This window comes from Hoplias malabaricus, chromosome 10, assembly GCF_029633855.1.
Source record: "Hoplias malabaricus isolate fHopMal1 chromosome 10, fHopMal1.hap1, whole genome shotgun sequence".
Lineage (NCBI taxonomy): Eukaryota > Metazoa > Chordata > Actinopteri > Characiformes > Erythrinidae > Hoplias > Hoplias malabaricus.
In genome coordinates this window covers 41815771-41840662 of record NC_089809.1, presented here as the reverse complement: position 1 = coordinate 41840662, position 24892 = coordinate 41815771, and the positions used below count along the sequence as shown (strand labels likewise).

Below are 24892 nucleotides of genomic sequence, written 5' to 3'. Positions count from 1 at the left end.
ACAGTCACCTGGAGGAAACCCACGCAGACACAGGGAGAACACACCACACTCCTCACAGACAGTCACCCGGAGGAAACCCACGCAGACACAGGGAGAACACACCACACTCCTCACAGACAGTCACCCGGAGGAAACCCACGCAGACACAGGGAGAACACACCACACTCCTCACAGACAGTCACCCAAAGCGGGACTCGAACCCACAACCTCCAGGACCCTGGAGCTGTGTGACTGCGACACCTACCTGCTGCACAACCGTGCTGCCCCTCACACACTTTTCATTCATTCTTTCATTATCTGTAACCCTTATCCAGTTCAGGGTCGCGGTGGGTCCAGAGCCTACCTAGATTCATAGGGTGCAAGCAGGGAATACACCCCGGAGGGGGCGCCAGTCCTTCACAGGGCAACACACACACTCACACCTATGGACACTTTTGAGTCGCCACCTACCAACGTGTGTTTTTGGACTGTGGGAGGAAACCGGAGCCCCAGGAGGAAACCCAGGTGAACACGGAGAACACACCAACTCCTCACAGACAGTCACCCGGAGCGGGAATCGAACCCACAACCTCCAGGTCCCTGGAGCTGTGTGACTGCGACACCTACCTGCTGCACCAACATGCCGCCCCTACATGATAAATTATATAAATACCTGTCTAGAAGAAAAACAGCTACCTCTGCATCACTTGCCATGCTTTCTATGCCCTTAAGAGTCCTTCATCTTTGGAAAGCTCCACCGATATTTACTCTGGTTTGTCCTCTGGCTTTATCCAACTTGTTTTTATTGAATACTATTTCTGCCCCCAGATGGAGTCTAAATATCTCTGTATTGTACCTTAAGATCCCAAGATGGAGTCTAAATATCTCAGTATTGCATCTAAAAATCCCAAGATGGAGTCTAAATATCTCAGTATTGCATCTAAAAATCCCAAGATGGAGTCTAAATATCTCAGTATTGCATCTAAAAATCCCAAGATGGAGTCTAAATATCTCAGTATTGCATCTAAAGATCCCAGGATGGAGTCTAAATATCTCAGTATTGCATCTAAAGATCCCAGGATGGAGTCTAAATATCTCAGTATTGCATCTAAAAATCCCAAGATGGAGTCTAAATATCTCAGTATTGCATCTAAAGGTCCCTAGATGGACTCTAAATATCTCAGTATTGCATCTAAAGATCCCAAGATGGAGTCTAAATATCTCAGTATTGCATCTAAAGATCCCAAGATGGAGTCTACATATCTCAGTATTGCATCTAAAGATCCCAGGATGGAGTCTAAATATCTCAGTATTGCATCTAAAAATCCCAAGATGGAGTCTAAATATCTCAGTATTGCATCTAAAGGTCCCTAGATGGACTCTAAATATCTCAGTATTGCATCTAAAGATCCCAAGATGGAGTCTAAATATCTCAGTATTGCATTTAAAAAATCCCAGGATGGAGTCTAAATATCTCAGTATTGCATCTAAAGATCCCAAGATGGAGTCTAAATATCTCAGTATTGCATCTAAAGATCCCAAGATGGAGTCTAAATATCTCAGTATTGCATCTAAAAATCCCAAGATGGAGTCTAAATATCTCAGTATTGCATCTAAAGATCCCTAGATGGAGTCTACATATCTCAGTATTGCATCTAAAAATCCCAGGATGGAGTCTAAATATCTCAGTATTGCCTCTAAATATCTCAGTATTGCATCTAAAAATCCCAGGATGGAGTCTAAATATCTCAGTATTGCATCTAAAAATCCCAGGATGGAGTCTAAATATCTCAGTATTGCATCTAAATATCTCAGTATTGCATCTAAAGATCCCAAGATGGAGTCTACATATCTCAGTATTGCATCTAAAGATCCCAAGATGGAGTCTAAATATCTCAGTATTGCATCTAAAAATCCCAAGATGGAGTCTAAATATCTCAGTATTGCATCTAAAGATCCCAAGATGGAGTCTAAATATCTCAGTATTGCATCTAAAAATCCCAAGATGGAGTCTAAATATCTCAGTATTGCATCTAAAGATCCCTAGATGGAGTCTACATATCTCAGTATTGCATCTAAAAATCCCAGGATGGAGTCTAAATATCTCAGTATTGCCTCTAAATATCTCAGTATTGCATCTAAAAATCCCAGGATGGAGTCTAAATATCTCAGTATTGCATCTAAAAATCCCAGGATGGAGTCTAAATATCTCAGTATTGCATCTAAATATCTCAGTATTGCATCTAAAGATCCCAAGATGGAGTCTACATATCTCAGTATTGCATCTAAAGATCCCAAGATGGAGTCTAAATATCTCAGTATTGCATCTAAAGATCCCAAGATGGAGTCTAAATATCTCAGTATTGCATCTAAAAATCCCAGGATGGAGTCTAAATATCTCAGTATTGCATCTAAAAATCCCAGGATGGAGTCTAAATATCTCAGTATTGCATCTAAAGATCCCTAGATGGAGTCTAAATATCTCAGTATTGCATCTAAAGATCCCAAGATGGAGTCTAAATATCTCAGTATTGCATCTAAAAATCCCAAGATGGAGTCTAAATATCTCAGTATTGCATCTAAAAATCCCAAGATGGAGTCTAAATATCTCAGTATTGCATCTAAAGATCCCAAGATGGAGTCTACATATCTCAGTATTGCATCTAAAGATCCCAATATGGAGTCTAAATATCTCAGTATTGCATCTAAATATCTCAGTATTGCATCTAAAAATCCCAAGATGGAGTCTAAATATCTCAGTATTGCATCTAAAAATCCCAGGATGGAGTCTAAATATCTCAGTATTGCATCTAAAGGTCTCAAGATGGAGTCTAAATATCTCAGTATTGCATCTAAAGATCCCAAGATGGAGTCTAAATATCTCAGTATTGCATCTAAAGATCCCAAGATGGAGTCTAAATATCTCAGTATGGTATCTAACGATCCCAAGATGGAGACTAACGTGGTTTAACATGGTTTTCTTCCAAACATCTCCATTTGTTTTAGCCTCTGACTCATTCACACTGATTTTTTGACAATGTACATTTTATATAATAAATGAGATGAAAACAAACCCATGGAGAGTGTTTTGATGTGAAATTGTGTGTTGATTTCTAAATGGTGGAGGTGATAGTCCATTTTAATTACTGTCCAAACAACCAGTAACAACCAGCATCTGATATATTTTTAGATGTGAAAAACCTCATGGGTCTGGCTTCTAACTCACTCACTCACTCAGTCATTCACTCACTCACTCACTCATTGTGAGGACATGAACCACATGGGATACGTTTCCTCACATAAATATGTTTAGAACCAGCAGGCGGCAGTGTTTTTGTTTTGTATGTAATGTTTAGAGCACATAAAATTATATAAAAAAATAAAAATCCAGACAAAACATACTCTGTACTTCTCTGTATGTGTCAGGTACTGGCCGACACATCCATAGCAAGGTATTTCATAATGTAGTCGTTTTCCCTCCAGGAAAAAAACAAACAAACAAACCAATAAAAGCCCTGTGCTGGTCTAAGCCGGTTCACTCTGGTTTAGTGTTGATCTGGTTCAGCTGGTCACTCAGACAGTGTGTGTGCTGTTTGACTACAATCCATGAATCTAAAACACAATGCATGCTGGTTTTCATCACGACCAGTTACGCTGGTAACACCCTTCCACTGAGAGATGACAACTCAACACTATGGGTCTGAAAGGATGGGTAAATTAGGGCTGTCACAATCATTGTATTATTGACTCATGATGCCTCAGTTTTTACCTCAGTATTGCCCATTGTGTTTACAGGAGGGATACTTTACACACAAATGTATGTCACTAATATTTTGGCCACTCAGATCTCTCTGTTCCAGAGCTGTTATGTGGATTTGAATAAAAACAGTGGTAAATTTTTAGTTATATGATTTTATTTTAGAAATGTAAACATAAGATATTCTTAATCACTATGTGTTTACTAAAAGTGAATTGCTTTTTAACGGTATGTAACCAATTATTTATGCTATTATATTTATTTTAGATGGTACAGGGGGGTCCTCGACTTACATCCGTTCCTACGTTGCGTCGTAACCGATTTTCGGTGTAAGTCGGAACATACGTGCATACTGTACGTAAATAACATACTGTAAGCACTTATCCTATCGACTAAGTCCAAGCGACCAGCTAACGTTTGTCGCTGTTTCCCCCTTATCGAATCGCTTTATGATTATCTAATCTCACTTCCATGGTGATGGACTTCCATCAGAAGAGTCTGCCTTACGCTTGGGAGCCATAATGAAGGCCAAAACGTTCACAAAATCAAACACACGTGAGAGAGAAGGACGTAGCAGCTAGCTAAAATGGCGTACAATGCGACCGGGGTGACGCCGTCCTCCTCGGTCCCAAGCCGCGTAACCGTGCATTCTTCCGCCGCGCCGCACACACCAAACACGAAGTTCACGTTACGACGTTTACGTCGCAAAACCACTTAAGTCGAAACAAGACTTTATACAGTAAATGGGAGATGTGTCGTAACCACGAAACATCGTAACTCGGGACTGACGTAACCCGAGGACCTCCTGTATTTAAAAGACTACAATGTTTAATAACATTTCTAGGACAGTGTATCGATACCAGGCCTAGCGTAGATTTCAAGAAATAAACACTGGATTGCTGGAATTCTCTGGGGTGAACAGCCTCAAGTTCTTAGGATCTTAGGGCTTTTTTGACATTTGGGAAAAGACCCATTCTAGTCTCTGCAAAGCACAGGAAGCTGTAATAAATGCTGAGAAATCTGAGTTTTTGAGATTTCTGTGTAATGTTCAGTCAACGATGTGCTCTCAGCTCTTTTCTGACTGGAAGTGAAATGAATGAAGTGTGGTCTCTGACTTGCGCACAGAAAGGTTATTTGAACAGTCACTCAGTTCGGAAGCTCTTTGAACTAAATTAGGAACTATTACCAGTGGCTTGAGGTTGTGGTGCGTCCCTTTTCCAGGACACTTTTAGTTCTCTGTGTGCCGTCCGCTCTCACTTCGACAGAACCATTACTCATACTTCAGCTGATCAGATTCACGCGTGCGTAAAGACACACAAACACACACCCACCCACACAAAGGCGGATTTAAAGGTCAGACGAACTTCCGTACTATAACGGCGCAACAAAAAGGTTTGTGATGATAGAAGTACTTCCTCACAGTCAGCAGTCTACTGCCTCTGCGTTGTCGAGGTCACATCTCGCGTTACAAAAGACTAAAAAAAGAACCTCTGAAAGGTCAGTGATTTCTCCAGGTCTGTCGACGGGACCACAGTCATGTGACAACAGTCACATCCCAAAGCTCCTTACGGTTTTCCTTTCACAGTGACTACCACCAAATTACCCAAACCCTCTGCTGCAAGGATCCCGCCAGATGTGTGTGTGTGCTGCAGAGATTTCCCCAAGTTTGTTTGGAGAAGTCCTTTTCTTAGAGCACTGACAGAGGCGTAGCTTTCTGATCCACGTCCAGCTCATGCTGGTTTCAGCAACAGCACAAACACAAACCCCAGCACAGCGGCTGTGTGGAGATCAACAGAAGCCAGCGAGTAGAGCCCAAGCAATATTTACCTGAGCGGCACAGCCACAGCGCGTGTGAAGGCCAAGGCCTCTCATTATGTCCAGCACGTGAGGCTTGCCTAATGACCATAATTACAGTGGGGAAATTACGCGAGACAATAAGCTTCTGTTTACCGTTACTAAAACGAACACAAAGGGAGGAGACGGGCTGTAAACTCTGCACGGATTTACAGCCCCAAGTGTCCTGCGATGGTGAAGTGGCTTTAAAGGTGTGGAAATATATGGTCAGGGCCATGTAAATGTTAGGGTTTAAGGGAAATGGCGGAGTAGGATTTAGTTTTCAGTGAAGGAAGTCCACACAGTTTATACGACTTTCCGTCTCTGACCTCCTTTTATTGCGTATTTTAGAAAATCACGGGGACTTTTACAGGAACGATACAGAATTTTAAGAGTCACAACCAGGGTTTGCTTTCAACATTTAAAAAATATGCAATTCCTCCAGCAATGATCGGTTCAATGTCTCGTATCCTTCCTAGACTCTTCTGGCATTTTTCCACTCGTATCCGTTGGCGCTATTGCTTTTCCTTTAGGCAAATCTGACACCTGGAACCTGGAATTAGGGGTTATTTTTAGTCTGCTGTCTCCTGGTTCAAAGTGAGCCAAGTAGGGACTTAACGGTGATGTGTAAACCTTGCAGAGAGCTGATTGGCTGGAGAGAATTGTCACTCTAACGTGACACAATGCAGACATCCAGCGCTAACTTATTTCCGAGACTACTGCTTCTTCCCGAACCTGGGGCACAGAGCCGTGTTCAGTCCCAAAGTAAACGTACCACCCAACCAGACGCTCAGAGAGTAGAGTGGAGCAAAATCAAGTAGAAATAACCACCGTTTAATGGAGAAGCACCATTGGTATTACCCAGTGAGGGGGCACTCCTACAGAGCTTGTCTCCTGGCTGACCCTTATGGGATTTCTGTGATTAAGAAGAAAAAAAAATCACTACAAATTACTCACCAAGAATTCCTGCCCTCACTCTGCTTGAGGCTCTATAAAAGAGAAACTAGTCCCTAACACGCTTAGTGAGTCAGCCACTTTACAAGCAGAGGCATGAGTCAGCCGCTCACCAGTCATGAAGCTGTTGGGTGGATGTAACCCATTGGTTCTGGTCCCAAAGCAGTTTCCTCTTTCTAAATATCACCCCTGGCCATGTTACGAGGAAACCTGGTTTCAGCGCAGACCACTATCCCCTAGCATCTGACACCGTGAGACTGATGTTCCTGTTTCCAACAGCCACTTTCAGCCTTATTAGGCCATTTTGACTAATTACAAGCACGTAGGCGAAAGTAACCACTCTTTCTTCCAGTATTCAAATCGATGTGACGTTAAAGATCTCCGATATAGAAAAAGGGAAACTGTGCACACACACTAGGGTTGGGCAGTTTAATGGTAATACAGCACGCCCTGGTATTTATAAAAAAAAAAAAGAAATGTGGACAGTATTTGAAAATGAAAGTGTTTTAAAACGATGAGGAGTTCGGTCGGTCAACTTTCTGTGCTGTGTCTGTCTCGTCAGGACACTGCCGAATGAGTTCATTCATGTGCATTTATAAGAGCCACAGGGGGAGGGGGGGGGCGCACTGAATGGTGATGTCATGCTTTGAAAATGTGGAAAACAATACAAACCAACGAGCCCACCGTAGTCGCCAGTTTAGCACCCCATCCTCATATCGTCTTAATGGCTTGTGACAGTACGACAACATGAAAAAACGTGAACACCGCACATCCCTAGCACACACTACTGAGTCATGCAATTTTCAATACAAACCATATGCAGAAAGTGATATTTACAATGAGATTTCAGAAATACACTCGAAACACTGAGTTAAGGAGAAAATGTAGAACCAAGAGAGCAAAGGAAAGGAGAAGCATCAAGGAGTTTCCCAGTTCTTTGAAATACGAACTTGACTGTGAGCACAAATAACAACAGAGAAAATAACATCCCATAATTAACAAAGAAAACAGGGTGCAATATTCAACCCCACATGCTATACCAAGAACACCAAAACAGCTTTGAGACAGAACGGTATATTTGAGTTTGGTTATAGAAGCGTTTACTTGTATCCTGACATAAATATGGCACTATCATATGGTCTGTCGATTCAGACGGATATTTACAGCTAATGTCTAGACCGGGGCTTCAGTTGATGAGACTTGAAGCCGACACCTTTGCTGAGCCAAGGCCGTGAACGTGGAGGAGCTGTGGTGGTGGTGGTGGTGAGGTGCGAATGTTCGTCACAGGAAGGTGAGAGGAGAGGAAGGATTTTAAAGGGGGTGTAATTATGGAGAGAAGGTGTTTGGATCTGGTCCTTCTCAGGAACTGAGAGGTTCAGGTTCAGGAGGTTTTCTCACCATTTGCTGCTCTCCTGTCAGTTTTTGTGCTCGAATGGGTTTAACAAGCCTCAGTGTCAGTGAATGGATGGTGTGCTAGGATTTCTCTCTCTGCTCATGGCAGAGAAAAGGCATCTGGAGTTATTTAGACAACAGAGAGAACTACAAACTTTGAAACATATTCATTCATTCATTATCTGTAACCCTTATCCAGTTCAGGGTCCAGAGCTGAATCCTGGAATCACTGGGCACATGGCGGGAATACACCCTGGAGGAATACACCCTTCACAGGGCAACACAGACACACACACTCACTCACACCTACGGACACTTTTGAGTTGCACCACACTCCTCACAGACAGTCACCCGGAGGAAACCCACGCAGACACAGAGAGAACACACCACACTCCTCACAGACAGTCACCCGGAGGAAACCCACTCAGACACAGGGAGAACACACCACACTCCTCACAGACAGTCACCCGGAGGAAACCCACGCAGACACAGGGAGAACACACCACACTCCTCACAGACAGTCACCCAGAGGAAACCAACGCAGACACAGACAGAACACACCACACTCCTCACAGACAGTCACCAGGAGGAAACCCACACAGACACAGGGAGCAAAAATAAGTCAATATTATCCTCCTTTGGAGCAGGAATAGAGCAACATCCTTATCTCAGTTTGTGCTTTTCAACATTTGGACTTTTCTCCATTTTCTAAAAACTCCAGATGCCCCTCTGCCACGAGCAGAGAGAGAGAGAGAGAGAGAGAGAAAGAGAAAGAGAAAGAGAGAGAGCGCAAGCCCACCATTCCAGCTGGAACCAGGCTGTATTTGTATCTCCTTTACAGACACTGGGGCTTCCTAAACACATTAGACAGGTGTCCAGCGCAAACCGCGAGGTGAGGACACATCTGAATTTTGTAAAAAGTGTTTTTTGACTACATTTGTAGAGAGAACCGCTGAAACAGATCAGCATTTGGTCAGTGGACCTCCTGAGTGCCCCGGTCTAGACTGGCACGGCGATTGTTGTTGTTATGGTATTATTATGATGTAAAATGTAAATGTTTAATGTAAAAATGCCACTTAAAAGAATAAAACTTGCTTTCAAATATGAAATATAACATTAGAGTCCAGTTTTCTGACAACTGATAAATAGAAATATTATAAAAATTTCAAATTTGGATAAACACAAACCTGAAACACACCAATAATAATTAAATAAAACTCTAGTGTATTGTACATTCATAAAAGACATTCTTTCGTTTGGAGCTTCAGTCCGAGAAAAGACGATAAAAACAGGCCACAAAAATATTTTCTTCTCTCATCACCTCAACTGAAAACATCCAAACAGAACTCCGCCCACCCCTTCAGTCCAAGTCTTCATCCAAAAGTGAAATTATATACAACTCCTACGCAATTAAATAGTTCTTCATTTCAGCCGTCCTTCCTGTGCTTCCGGGAGATCAGTCATTGTAGGGTTTAGATTTGAAGCATGAACTGTCCTGGAGCATGTTGGTGATCATTTTTTCATACACGCGTTGCACAGACGAGGCGGTGATGACGCGGAGGATGCGTTTGAGAGTCCTCAGCAGGGGTCGCGGTGTTCCTTGCGTTCGCAGCTTGCGCAAGCTGTAGGTCAGAGCCTTGGCCATGTCCTGACCACCGTTCTGAACCTTCCACAGGTGGAGCAGCTGAACAATGTAGCGGTGCGTGGGGCAGGAGAGCGCCAGTTCCCGCACCGCCTCCTCACTCACCTTCTCTCCAGGGAGGCTGTCAACCAGAGCCAGGAGATCCACCAACGTCACGTTCTTCAGCCCGGTGCAGCGAGACACCTTCCTCTCACAGTGATTCACTCCTGGAACAGAACAGGGAAGAGGAGTTAGCCATGGACAGAACTACGTGATTTCATTTAAAACAAGATTTAAAACTTGTTGCACTATATTCTTACTTCATTCTCTTCTACCTGGAAATTTGTAGGGCATCGTTTGTCAGACACTAATTTATGGCAATATATGAAAATGTCCAAAAATCACCACAAATTATTGAATTACACCCAGATTAGCTATTAGCTTAAGCTAAAAAGCTAGCCTACATTTGAGCCACAATATGTCATACACGTTACACCATGGCGGCACGGTGGCGCAGCAGGTAGGTGTCGCAGTCACACAGCTCCAGGGGCCTGGAGGTTGTGGGTTCAAGTACCGCTCCGGGTGACTGTCTGTGAGGAGTGTGGTGTGTTCTCTCTGTGTCTGCGTGGGTTTCCTCCAGGTGACTGTCTGTGAGGAGTTGGTGTGTTCTCCCTGTGTCTGCGTGGGTTTCCTCCGGGTGACTGTCTGTGAGGAGTGTGGTGTGTTCTCCCTGTGTCTGCGTGGGTTTCCTCCGGGTGACTGTCTGTGAGGAGTGTGGTGTGTTCTCCCTGTGTCTGCGTGGGTTTCCTCCAGGTGACTGTCTCTGAGGAGTGTGGTGTGTTCTCCCTGTGTCTGCGTGGGTTTCCTCCCACAGTCCAAAAACACACGTTGGTAGGTGGATTGGCGACTCAAAAAAAAGTGTGTGTGTGTGTGTGTTTACGATTGTAAAATACATTCCCTGTGTCATACAAAGCCTGTTGCAAAGCGGCTGCACTCCACAATTTTTTGCATGTGATTTCGAATTGACACAAAGAAAGGAGGTCAGTCTTTTGTTAAACAAATAAATGCTAACGTTACGTTCCTCCTCAGCCGGTACAGCTCGTATACTTCAGCTCCATTTTCTCAGTAACTGTGCTGGATTATAGTTTTTATAGCATTTATTTTGTAGTTTAATCACATCCCTTTTTTACATGTAACCAAACCTGTGTATAAGCACTGTATTAAAATATTCCTGAAAAATATGTAAAAATATTTTAAAATAATCCAATTACACAAGCCATCACCAACTCCGACGGTTCTGTAAGTGTTCCCTAACCAGCCTCAGGAGTGTGGGCTCAAGCATGTGTTTCCTCACAGAATTTTGCTAAATTCAGATTGTAGCTTCAGGAAAGTTCAGCACAATTAAGGCTTAAACAACATTTCTGATTCATGTCCTTTTCAGAAAAAGTAAAAAAAACTTTCGGATTCACATTGCGTAACTTTATTCAAACCACATCCTCTTTCTAAAAAAAAAAGTCTTCCTTGAGATGCCAGATTGTTGTCGACCTCGAGAACAACCCAACTTTGTAAATCAGCCCTGGGCCTGAGTTCTCTTTCCGCATTTTTTCATCATTTCATGAACTCATCATACTTCAGTCTGGGAAGCAGCACTGCTCCAGTTCACCGCTTCCAAATAACCCTTACGTTTCTTGAGAACTTTCTATGGCTATTTTTTTTTTACATGAGTAACAAGTATTTCATTGTTAATGATAACAAAGGTTTTGAAATACCTTTCCTGTGATATAGATAAAAAGATCTCAGGGGGTTCCTGATGCATTTCCTTGAAGTCAGGCCCCTATCCAAATCTATCTGAACTTGGAGTATATAAGTGCTATGATGCTATCAGTGGGTATTCACAGAACAGAAACTTCTGCTGGCTGAATACTCTGTGTGTCTGCAGTTTTCTGTGAAGCATGAGATGTTCTGTAGCATGTAGCAGATTAGCTGTTAGCGTAATTACCCCAAGTTCCGGCCACTTTAATTACAATATTGGAAATCTTAGCTAACTGTAAATAAATAGAAGTATTTTACTCACTCAAATCAACATTTTTCAGGAGTCAAATGTGTGTAGATTAAAGTCCAAGACTTGCTTGGCTTTGAAAGAAAATGTGTTTTTAGATAAAAACGCTTTTGTTTAAGTAAGTGCCAATACTGCTAAGATTACTAGCGCCCCCTAACTTCGGCCACCCCCCCTGCTTGTGACAGTCAAACAAGACAGTTGCTACCACATTCAGTGGTTTTGAGAGGTTCACAATGAGATTACGTTTGTCCTGTGTTGGTAGCCGTACTCTACATGTAAGGACTAAAATGGCGGTACATTTTCCCCTCAGAGAAAAGGAAGCTAACCGCTAAGCTAACTTTTAGACTGAGGGAAATATCTGTCACGAAATGGAAATGTGTTGTGTTCGACATGCAGTTTTGCACACAAAGAATTACAACACTGTTAGAGATACTTAAATATTGTTTAAATATGTGATTTCCTGCAAAACTGATGTTTAAATGCCCTACTAAGGCTTGAACTTACGTCTTATTATTTTACCCAATGCGATTAGCAAAGAGAGAGAGCGGAATTGCACCATATACAGCAGTGGCCGGAATTAGGGGACGGTCAGAATTTTGTTACTGTTGAAGGAAGGCAAATTTGCTTTTAATCTTCTTTAACAAGAAACTAACCACTTAATGCATTAGGAAAAAGACAGTTGGTAGCTGAGACCTCGCTCTCTTGTATTTACACCATTCACACTGAGGAAGCCGGATTCACAAAGCTGCTGATTCACTCCTAAGAAGGCAGCATTCATAAGAAGTGTGACTTAGCAAAATTCTCACTAAAATGTTCCTCAAATGATGATTTCATTTCATTTCAAGATGACCTTTAAAAAAGGTCATTCCAAATACCACGTGTGCCTCCAAAGCATTTAATTCTGTGCTCAATACAGAGCCAACCATCAACCACTGCATGTGAGGTCAAGTTGAACTGCTACTGACGCAGTTTATTGTGTAAAAATAAGCATGTAAGCAGGGTCAGTAAACACAGTGACTAGACAAGTATCTGAAACAACCAACATATGCAGTTGCTCTATATAGAATTAACTCATGTATTCACTCATCTTCTGTGTCTGCTTCATCCTGTTCATGGTCACGGTGGGTCTAGAGCACACCCTGAACTCATCCAGTCACTCACACTGTTGGACACTACTGCCCGTCTAATGACCTAACCACAAAGTGTTTCGACTGTAACCCACGCAGATGTGCAGCAAACACACCAGACTCCTCACAGACAGTGACCCAAAAATGGAACTGAACCCAACAACAGGGATCAGTAGGGATGCCACCACACACACGAAACATGTCTTTTCAAAACTCATCCTCTAACCTTGGATGATAGTGTGCAGCTTATCTTGATCTTTATTCTTCTCCCTCCAGAGACGCAGCAGATGCAAGGCCTGATGTTCGGCGCTGCAGGTCTTCTTCAGCTGTTCCACACTCTTCCAGTCTACCCTGCGACCGGGCAGGCTCTCCAGCAAGCGCTCCACTGGAACAGAAGCCAGCGGTGGCGATGACAGGAACTGGAATATGACCTCCTCGCACAGGGTGATGTCTAAGAGCAAAGGTGACGGGAGAGAACATAAAAACAAAAGAAGCAATGAATGAATGAATTTGAACCCTGACCTTCTAAGATATTTAAATGTGGAATATGACATGAAGTGGTAGAGCTGTATGTCAACGCCCTAAAGGAGACACGAGCACGTGTTTCGTTAGTGTTTTAACCTTTAAGGAATCTGGGATATAGACACAAATCACAGCAGCCTGTCATTTACGTTACATTTGGAAAAGAAACTTCAAAGCTGTATTTGAATATACAAATTTTGCATGTTGTGATGTTGTACTCAACAAGGAATTTTTAACGTAAACTCATCTTTCACTGAGTTGGACTGCACTCGTCAGAGAAGAATAACATGATTTACTAGTTTCATAAACTTGCCCAGATAATGAAAACACTTAAAAATATGGCAGGTCGTGTTATTATGACGAATGAAGGACTGAACCATTCCTGGGATACATAATTCTCATCAGGTTTGGCAAAGCCCAGATATACCATATGGCTGACCACCCAGGGACACGCAATTGTGTTGATAATTGCATTTTTTAAAACAGTCTGTTAAATATAAAACGTCCTTTCACACATTGTCTAAAATCATTCGAGTTAAACCTCTGCTCACTTTTGTTCCACTGTGTTCACTTGTGGAAGATGGGATTACCTTCCTTTTTGATGGATTTAAAAGGATTTACAAAAGAAAATTTTACGTCTCGTGCGGCACGGTGGCGCAGCAGGTAGGTGTCGCAGTCGCACAGCTCCAGGGACCTAGAGGTTGTGGGTTAATTTGCCGCTCCGGGTGACTGACTGTGAGGAGTGTGGTGTGTTCTCCCTGTGTCTGCGTGGGTTTCCTCCGGGTGACTGTGTGAGGAGTGTGGTGTGTTCTCCCTGTGTCTGCGTGGGTTTCCTCCCACAGTCCAAAAACACACGTTGGTAGGTGGATTGGCGACTCAAAAGTGTCCGTAGGTGTGAGTGTGCGAGTGAATGTGTGTGTGTGTGTTGCCCTGTGAAGGAATGGCGCCCCCTCCAGGGTGTGTTCCTGCCTTGCGCCCAATGATTCCAGGTAGGCTCTGGACCCACCGCGACCCTGAACTGGATAAGGGTTACAGACAATGAATGAATGAATGAATTTTACATCTCATCTGTGATTACATTTTGGGAATAGAGCTTATTCATATCAGATTTTTATTTCTTGTTTTACATTAAAATGTACAATCTGTAGATTTTTCAATAATTTATTGCCCCTTTCACACATGCACGTCAATCCAGAAATGTTCCGGAGTTTACCCAGGCTTTATCCTCCTCGCGCCCTAGTAAAGACTCCAGGTGAAGTCAGAGTCAGTGCAAGTGAGAAGGGCGCAGGACATGTTCTGGAGTTTCTCCTGCACGGACAGCCCAGGCGATGACCCACGCCTAAAGCATGTGGTTCATTTTCCCCCTGAGAGAGTGCGCCTGAGGCAGAAAATCTCCCGCTGTGAGCTGCATGTGTGAATTACTGCTCCAGGACCTGATACTCTGAAGGTTCTCTAGAAATTCTCAGGCCTGATTCAGGCCAAAAGCAAGATGAATCACTCTCGATTACTGAAACCTATGCATATTTTTACTAATTCAGTTTCACACAGTGCACTGTAATGTGGCAAATCAGCCTCGCCTCCATTAAGCGCACCATCGTTTGTAAAAAGCACTATACAAATCATCTGATATGATTTGAGAATAACTTTAATAATGCTGTGAAAAACTGAAAATTAGACTGGACTAAAGTGCCCATATCTACTCCACACAGACAGTGAATAATCGTGGATTTCTTAATATTAATCTAATACACTTCTGCACAAAACAAAAAGCTTTGTATTGTAATATTAGTACTGTCCATTTGAAAATGTATTTAAAAGAAATACATCCACGTTCAATATCTCTATTTTAAAACGATGTATTTTCCCAGAATCAAGTGTTAAAATAAATTTTCTAAATCTCCAAATCTCCACGGAGACACTGCAAGTATGTAAATATCTGGATAGCATAAGAGCATGAAAGTAAAGTATCTCAGACTGAACAGCACACAAAGCAGCACAGTGTAAAATGAAGAGCTAAGTCTTAACATCCTCCCAGGGTGAGGAATTCTCCTGAAATGATTCTGTCCTCTGACTCAGCTTCCTTTGTAAATTGTGAAGGATATGACATCGCTCTGTAAATGATTCCTCATGGCAAAGCTCAGATGCAGCAACTTGTCATCACTAACAGTCTTAAAAAGTAAAAAAAAACAAAACAAAAGTGTACATATACAACCTCAGAAAGTCTTAACACATAATACAGTGCTGTCCTGGAGGTATGTACCAAATGTGGCAAAGAAAAAGGCACACTTTTCCACTGTCTTCGGCAGTGTAATCATACTAGAAACTTCTGGAAAGCAGGGAGTGTGTACCCCATACATAATCACACATACAACTGGAACCAATTCCAATTAATTATAGAATTAAACAGGTTCAACAACTATTTTTTTTCTAAATGGATATATATCACTGACCAACAGAATTATGGCTTTATCGTGGAATCAAACCAGTGCTCCAGGTAAAGACCCACGTCATGGCGAACTCTAAAATTCTAGCATTAGAAAAACATTCTGCCATCAGAGGTAAATATTCATCTTTTTTATAATGTTTGGGGTCCATTCATAGATTTTTAGAGAATATTGATGATGGAAGCACCTGAGTCTATGAGTGGCCCTGAGCATTAAAGGCTAATCAGCAGCTCTATGAAAGTGTCAAACAAATAAATACAGTGGAGTTTGAGTTCCTAACTTGTGTTTATTGATCGTCGGAAAACATGTTATTTCTTACTAATTGAAGGAATAAGGTTTAAAAGACCGTTGGTCCCCCCCCCCCACGGTGTTGGGAAACTCTAATAGGCGTCTTGCCTGTGACGTAGATGGTGGACAACACTCTAGAAGCTGCACTTAATTTAATGTAAAATGAGGAAAAGGTGTGTTGTTTTTGGCTGCAATCATTCAATGTACAGTGGGACATCTGTGAACAAATGACCCAAAGATCCCAAAATATCCAGAAAATGGACTAAATTTGTCCACTTTAAACGGACACTTTGGAAAGGACCCTCCGCTCACTCCGTTATCTGTAGCTCATTTCACTGGCGCTTTTCCAACAATATGGGCATGTAAGGACACCAACGAAAGGTGTTCAAGAGCCTCTGTAACATGGAGGTAAACAGGGTGAGGACACTCACTTCGCCTGTTTTAGTTGGTGTTAGTTAACGTTAGCTTGACTCGCTAAACTCGGTGTCTCAGATTATACTCGGCTACGTAGCTGCATTACGGAGGTTTATAGTGTCGGATGAATTCGAGTTCGACTTCGATCACATTTACAAGAATAACGGTACCTCTACATTTGAGTTTAGCTTATTGCTAGGCTATTGTCATGAATAATGTTGGTTATTTAGCTAGATACTGTCATAACAGTCAGTCATAACGGTGTTTTACCGCGGCGTTGTTCGGCTGTTGTCCACCAGTGACGTCACGGTGGCGTTCGAGAATTTCCGTAGCGAGCTCGGGTTTTTCCGTCAATTTAATAAAATTGTCAGTTTTAAAGCAAATTAAGCAGCTATTTTCATTTTAATTCATACTTATATCTGTCAGTAACTACAATAATGTCAAATATTCATGGAGGTCCATTAAGTGGTGCTTAGCCTTTAACGATGGTACAATACCTTAAGATACTGATGATGCGTTTTCGTTCATGTGCCTTGTGATTTATTTGGTTATTTGTAACAACAGTATCAGTGGGTAACGTGTTTAATGCAAATGCAAACACATATTATACAAATCCTAATGTCCACATATTAAGTTACTGAGTCTGTAAGGAGTTGGATCAAAATGAATGACAGGATCAGATGAAAGACAAATCTGAAAGGACTTATGAAAACAGATACTATTTCAGACTGTGTAAAAAGGACGTGTTATATGTCTGCTCTAGGAAAGTGGGGCAATATGTGTCAAAGGGCATGTCACTCTAGAAAACACGATCAGTTGACATTATGTAAACACTACTCTAATCTTTTTGCGACCCGTATTCGTTCAGTTAGGTCCCTACAGGTAAACCCGTCCTAAATGAGCATCCCTGTTTAAACACTTTGGAAGTGTGTCTGGGCTGTGGCTGAGCTCACCGTTGTGGCAGTCTGTGTGCTGATTGGAACAGTCAAAAGCGTGCTCGCTCTCACACATCGCGTCCTGGCTGGCTGTACCCGATCTCAGGGTCTTCAGGCCCAGCTGTGAGCAGTCCCGGTGGGGCTGGCATGGCTCCGTGGGTGAGTCTACACTGGAGAAATACCCCTGGGGACACTTCTCACACACAGTATCGCTGTCAGGCGTGCCTGAAACACAACACACACAATATATTTGTATTTAAAATCTCATGCAATTACCTAGTTTATTATTGTTTTATAAACACAACTGACAGAGGTCAATCATTTGCTAGGGAAACATCTGAGTTTGTTATTGACAGTCTGGGGTTTAAAATGCAAATACATGCAGCGTTAGTTATCTCAACCGTTCAAGAGCAGCAGGTGGACAGAGCACTCGAGTTCCTCTTTTTGCTAAATAAAGGATGAAACAGGCATTCCCCACGCTTAGTCAGACTCCCCACAATGACTCACTTCAAGTGAAAATGTAGGTGGAAAATAACGTGTAACACCTGCCTCTGCTAGCACAATGTGCCCCTAAATCAGTTATTTCTGATAATACACCTGTCGAGGGGTGGGATTATATCAGACATCGAGTGAACAAACAGTCAAATTTGGAAGCGGGAGAAAACGGCTCTGAGGCAGCACTGCATCAATGAGCCCTGGGTACACCCACAGTCGTATCAACTGGTGACTGCTTGTCCTTCCTTGGAGCTCTTTTAGTAGGTTATCTGACCTAAATAATAAGGCCATCTCATTTGTCAACGTGGCTCAGATCCCTACGCTCGGACTCATTTGTGCCTGAATTCAATCAACATATACACTTCTCTGATTTTGAGCAAAAAAGACCTTTTCTACATAGTTACTGTCAAAAAGATTTTAGCCACTGGAAAACCCTGGAGACCCTCAATCGAATTGATCAGCTTTGAATCATTTTCAACACTGGACTAGAAGTGAGGGTCACCTATATTTTACTTTGATCAAAATAAGCAAAAGCAAAGAAACAAATAGTAATAATATTCTGCTAGAAATAACCCCACGCAAAAGATCTCTGTCGCCATCTTATGGAGCTCAAAGTATTTACTTCATCAAACTGCAGCACAAGATCTCATTCATATGTTACAAATCCAAACGTGATTTTATCCTTATCACTTATCACAAAATTAAAAAAACAGTCTATATTCTTCAGCTTAAATCCCCTCTCCATGTCGCAGACTCGTTGGGCTGGAGATTAATATCAAGACGAACACGTACCGAAGCGCGAAAAAGGTCCTGATTAAGAGACTTTTCAACAACGTGCCAAAATTTAAAAAGGAGGTCATGGGCGCTCCCACTACTCCAGCCGAGTGCTGATGTGGCTGAGGAAGCCAGTAGACTAACCGGGATCCATGCTGATCTGTCTAATGAATAGACCAATCACTCAAAAGGTGAAGCTGTTGCCAGAGAAGCATGGGATTACTTTCACCCGCTCTCACTTTACTGCAACTGCATCCACTGAAACAAGGTATAGCCTGATTAACACTGGCCCAAGCAAACACAAATGCACCGCCAAGTGTCTCCCCGCCTGCCAGGCAAAACGAAGGGGAGACATTTGCAGATTGTGAGGATATGCTCCCTCCTTCGTTTTCTTAACGCTGACACAGGTTATTGAATGTGGAAAATAAGAGTCAGCGAGGAGAGAGGCACTGTGGGTATATCCAACCTTGAGCTCTACTCACAGGACGACTGACTTTGAAGGTTGTTTTGAGTTCTAGGTCTCCGGGGTGCCTCAGGAAATGAGGTGAATAATCTGATTTCGAGGCACTCTGAGAGCAAAGACCAGTGAGAGAAGCTTTGAACAACAACTCTGAGGGAAACACTGAGCTCTGGTGATAGACGTGTTTGGACTCTCCTCTGGAGTAATGATTTTTTTTATATAGTAATGAGTAAAACCGGGCATCTGTCAAAAAAAGAGAGTTCTTACCCAGCATGGAGACCCCTGAGCCTGTAGGGCAGGCAGTGTGTGGGACACAGAACTCCACCACCAGGTGGTAGCCAGCTACGCATTCACAAATTCGATCGTGAGTGCTATTGCACTCCCTCCGGACGAGCTGTCTCTCCTTGCAGACTGAAGTGCAGTGCTGGCAGCTATCTCCCCAATGCCACTGCTCTGCGAAGCGCCTCTCGGGGCAGGCGGCGCAGACGGTCGGCTCACTGGAAGTGCAGTGGCGCTCCACAGCCGTGCCTGGTGGGCACTGGTCACACAGCAACGTCTCAGAGGTGATGGGGTCATGGTGCTCATACTTGGGTGCCTCCTGGTGAGCCCAGGTGAAGGACATGACAAAAAGCTACAGAAAGGAAGAGGACAATGGCAGTCAGATGTTTGCATGTGTGCTTTGATTGCTGTATATTAAGATGCAAGTATTTATGTTTACATAGGGTGTCCATGCAGGGGTTAGAATTCAACACTTTCAGAGAATAAGAAGACAAATGATCAAGGCCGTATGTAGCCCAGATGTCCTGAGTGCAGCATCACCACTGAGCAATTTTACTCTGCGGACTTCCCCGTCACTCAGCTGCCATGAACAACAATATGCTCCGGATCTCGCTATGGCCCTAGTGTGACTGGGCTTGGCTTTCGTTCAAATGAGCAAGACCCACAAGAAGGGGAGCGCAGGCGAACTAGCCATAAACCTCGCTCTGCGGAGTCTCCAGACCAAACATTGTGCTGTCCACAGCAGGTGGTGGGACTCAGCGAGGAAATCATTAAGTCCTCAAGCTCGTTTTTTAGCATGGGGGAATGCCACACGGATGGCAATCAAATGATGGAAAAGCCAATGAACTTTTAGCCTTACACTGCTGTGAGGAAAGGCTGCCATTTGACGACATAGGGTACAGAATCGTAAACCAAAATTACACACTAGTATAGGGCTTCTGTCGACCATAATTACACCATTCGAATGATCTAAAGGAACCTCACAAAAGATGAGTCTTATGGCCTATGCCCAGCTTTGAATTCAAACTTTTGATTTCAAGGTATGTAGAGTTTACCTCAGCCAGACGCAGCATGGGCACAGTAAAGCTCTTCAATTTTAACACAGCAGCTGGGGAACCGTGAAACAGAACCATGTCAGATCTCACGCTGCAAGAGCCAAAAGTGATGCAAGGGGCTGACCCAGAACACTGACCCTGATGACCAGTTCAGCACACTTCCAATCTCTTGCCATACACTCTCTGAAAAACTGTCACTGTGGTGGTACCTTCTGCTGTCACTCTGGTGGATCCCTGAAAGGTATGTATCACCTTTATTGAGGGAACATAACTGTACATTATTCTATATTAATTGTAGGATCTCCAGGATTTATAATATGTTGTTTTATTTTACACAGTCCTATAATGAAACCTTAAAAACATTTGCCTCTCCTTATGGAGAAGAGAATGTAAATGTACCCTTAGGGAACCCAACTGGACTTTAAAACCACGGTTTTACCTTTATTTACAATAACGTACTTGTACAGTACTTTTTTCTGAGAATGTAGAGACTATAGAGAGTTAACAGGCTGTTGCTCCCCCTCCAATACCCTGTTAAAACTCTACTGTAACACAGTCCCAGCCTGAACAATAATGTAAGACACTCTTCAGGTGGTATAATAGGCTGCAAACTCTTAACAAGAGCTTTTGAATGACCTCATGTAGACCTACATCAGTGCCGAACTCTGGCAGCAATGCTCACTCATTCTGGCCCCTGCAGAAGATTTGCTTACTGCCTGGGAGGCCTGGCATCAAACGAGCATGTGGCTCCCCGACATGCCCATCAGAAAGCCATCAACCTCACGCACGACACACAGATGAGAGAAGACCAGCGTTCGCTCTAATATAAACATTCTTCAAACCCAGAGGCAGGATTGGAGAATCTGCTCTTTTCTCCTATTATGTTTGATCTGTTTTAAGTGAGAGGAGACACCACAACATGTAAATGGAGGCAAACATCAGAGACACAGTCAGTCAATCTAACTATACATTCTGACTTTCTGATTAAAGAGATCTTTGGAGGAAAAACTCCTAAACCTGTCGCTAAGCGTTAATCTTTCAGAATAATATTTATCAAAATCACCGGGCTATAAACAAACCACAGTTTCCACTCGTTGATTATGCCCTTTTATTTTTTGATGATTCTGTGTAATACATAAAAACACTAATAAGACACAACTTTGGGTTTAAATTGCTATGCTTCACATCGTCTCTGCCCAGAGAAAAACAGATCTCCAAAATAGTCACTTTATAGGTGTAGGAAAAACGCTCTGAACTTTCAATGGAATTCAAAGTAAAACAATTTTATTCCAAGTTATTTTGAGGCATTTCCAATGGTCCGTTCATCACGAAACGTTCACACAATGTGAAGGACATATGCTGTGTTTAGTAAACTAAAAATGGACAAAAATGGAGATGCATTAATGTATTATTTTTTAAAATATATTTCATCTGCACGTTCACCGACTAAACAACTTTTAGCCATTGAGCTTTGGTAGTACTCAAAGCAGTGAAAACAGAGGGTGTGGTATGTGTGTGTTTTCTGTGATGGGAGGTTAGTGTTATTATTATTATTACAACTTCTGTTTCCTCAGGCTGATATATATCTATGACCTTTATAGTCTGATGTTTTGCCTGAATAATTTAAAAACCTGAACGTTAGCGACTCTCAGGTGCTTGTCAGCTGTCAGGCTTCATGCAAGTGGCAGTTCAAAAAGACAACAATAACCTTCAGAGATCATACCACCCGTTCTGGTCCAAAAGAGGAACTCATGGTACTTCCTTTGAGGATTATTTGTTCCTATTTGAATAAACATTGTAGGCTCATATCTTGTTTACTATCTCCCCGGTCACTGCATAAAAATATGTTAATTTAAATAGAAATATTTCTTTGTCTAAAAGCAGGGGGTGAGGGGGGACAGAGATGGAGATAGCGATAGAGAGAGAGAGAGAGAGAGAGAGAGAGAGAGAGAGAGAGAGAGAGGTGGACGAATAAAGCCAGAATGAGACAGATAGACGGGTAAAGGTAGAGAGATGGAGAGGTGGGGTTAATTCTTTTTTTACATGCCCCTGATGACAGCTAGATAACCATTCCGCCCTCACAGTCTGCCTCGCCGCAATCTCCAAAACATCACATAACCCCCATGAGATAAAGAAGACTCAAAAGTTCACTAGAGAGGCCTCAAAAAGAGAAGCCATGATCACAGGTAAAGCCACAGAAGATCTGGATTATTCCTCTCTTATCTGATCCACGTCAAAACAAGGATAAATGCAAATCCCATTGCAGGACCTTGTTCAGCCAATATGCAAAGCGCATGTAATAAGTGCTGTACTTCAAAGTCACGAAAGCAATTACTATAGAGGAACACTGACACCACGGAAGGTGTAGAGCCATAACTGCTTCAAATCATAAATATGTCACAAGAATGAACAGCAATCTCAAGATAGCACTTCAAATCACCGCAGATTGAAGGGTAATGGTGAATATATTTGTTTTTGTAGAACAGTTGCGTATCACCTGGGATTCCTGTCAAAAGTCCATGTCTTCTTGGACTATGTTTAATATTTTACTTCTCCATGGATTAAACCAATTAGTCCGCTGATTTTAATTGTAATATTTTATATTATAAATACACATACAAAAATGTATCTTCAAATAACTACAAACCATGAAAAAAGGTGCTGGAGATGTTATTTATTACTATCATTGGAAGACTTGTAAAGATGCTCATCAAGGATGCTTTGAATTTCAAAAATTAGAATTAACTTTATGAAACTCAGTATTGATTAAAGATGACGAATGAATGAAGGAATGTAAAAAAAAAACAACACAAATCTGTACTTTCCAACATTTTTACTAAGCTTACTACCTCTGACACAAACCTATAATACGGTTTTCCCTCACATTTCTTCTGAAAAAAAAAAAGAGATAGGAAAAAAGCCTATATATAGATATATAAAGCGAAAATAAAAGCAGGTGGAGAAAATAAATTCTCCTACTCAGATAGCAAACATCCTTATTTACACTAATCGACTAGTCCCACGTCTTTGCTGCGACTTTTCTCTAACATCTATGACTTTTCCGAATGGCTCTTCGCCGCGGTGGTAAAGCTGAGGTAAAAATTTAACCGTTAGAAATCCGTTACATTACCCAACGGTCGTCTTCACGTGCAGCACATTCAAAATTTAAAATGAAGCGAAGAGAAATGCCTCTCGCTGCGAGCCGAAGAGTGTCGGGAGCTGCTCGGTGAGACTCGGTGAGACTCGGTGAGGTTAGTTTAGCTCAGGTTCTTACCATGTGTAATTTCATCGCTGTCCGTAGCGGCATATTTCCTCTGGTGAGTGTGAAGCTGCTACCCCGCGCTCCATTACTTTTATACTAAAGAGTCCATTTCCCCAGCGAGTCCCGACATCTTGCTATGATTGGCTGTAAGAGAAAACACGAGCCAATTACAGCGCGGGAAGCTGGGAGGCGGCGGGGGGGTGTTTACGCTCCATTTCTGGAAAAGGTGATCCTAACTGGACGTTTTTTATTTTTCTGTAAACCCAGAGAAACTCTGGAATCCTCGTGTGGCGTGGCTACACACTTAATTGTTATGAAATGGTTAAGGTAAAGCTGCTGGACTTCACACACAGCATGGGTCTGCATAGTTTCCCTGTTTATTGAATACTTAAGCAGTTACACCACAGGACTGTAGTTCTGTCAACCATAGGACCACTGCTGGACAGAACAATGGCATGTTGTAGGTGGTGTGAAGGCTTCATGAGATTTATACCCTCTGTGTTATTGTTGGGTTCATGTGGAAGCCCCTTTCCTACAAATTAAAAATTCCTTTTATTAATATGTAAGTTGCTGTCTTAATACTTTGAGATATGATCACATTATGTTGAGATACTAAGTCAATGTGTGGAGATTTACTGACTTACCCCAAAATAATGGGACACTAGTTTTAAACAGAGACAGGGGAGGAAAGGAACTAAACGACAAATTGTGACATTTATGGCATAGTTAAAGTCTTTGAGTTTAGGCAATCTTATTATTTTATTTGGCAATCAGTGAAAAAAATATATATCTATATATACACACACACACAACTCCACAAGTTCAGGTTTTATAAAATTGGACTCTTCAAATATTTGTTTATATTAAACACAATACTCTGTTCTGCTTATTATTTTATGGAGCCTTAATTTAAATGGTGTGTATTTTTAAATTGTTCCTCTTTATGATGGATACTATTTAATGTTGTTTATATTTAGGCTACGATATCAAAAAGATGTTCTGCTGTTGCTTCGTTTCAAAAATAGCCTGTGTTTACTGGAGTTACAGGAGTGGCACTCGTAGTTTAGATGATAATATACTTATTGTTACATACATATGCAAATGTAAAAATTAAATAATAATGATAATAATAATATATACACACACACACACACGAAGGTTCTGTTTTAGAACCTCTAATTTCCACATTATAAATATTGCCTTTAGGGAATTTATAAACATGGCATTAACTTTCACTGCTAC

At 42.0% G+C, this 24892-nt stretch overlaps 1 protein-coding gene across 5 annotated transcripts in view; it reads right to left on the bottom strand.

Annotated features, from left to right (window-relative positions):
* Positions 1-4127: 4127 nt before the first annotated feature.
* LOC136708124 (tumor necrosis factor receptor superfamily member 11B-like) overlaps positions 4128-24892 on the bottom strand; it is a 104874-nt gene continuing 84109 nt past the window's right edge. For 4 of the 5 annotated variants that reach the window (XM_066682412.1, XM_066682415.1, XM_066682413.1 and 1 more), the window contains 4 exons: positions 19322-19685; positions 17344-17550; positions 12949-13173; positions 4128-9763 (listed from right to left, as the gene is read on the bottom strand). In XM_066682412.1, coding sequence (XP_066538509.1) covers positions 9372-9763; positions 12949-13173; positions 17344-17550; positions 19322-19685 — 1188 coding nt within the window. In that variant the 3' untranslated portion in view covers positions 4128-9371. Of the gene's footprint in view, positions 9764-12948; positions 13174-17343; positions 17551-19321; positions 19686-23662; positions 23951-24892 lie in introns of those variants that run through there. The other variant, XM_066682414.1, reaches the window with a different exon arrangement.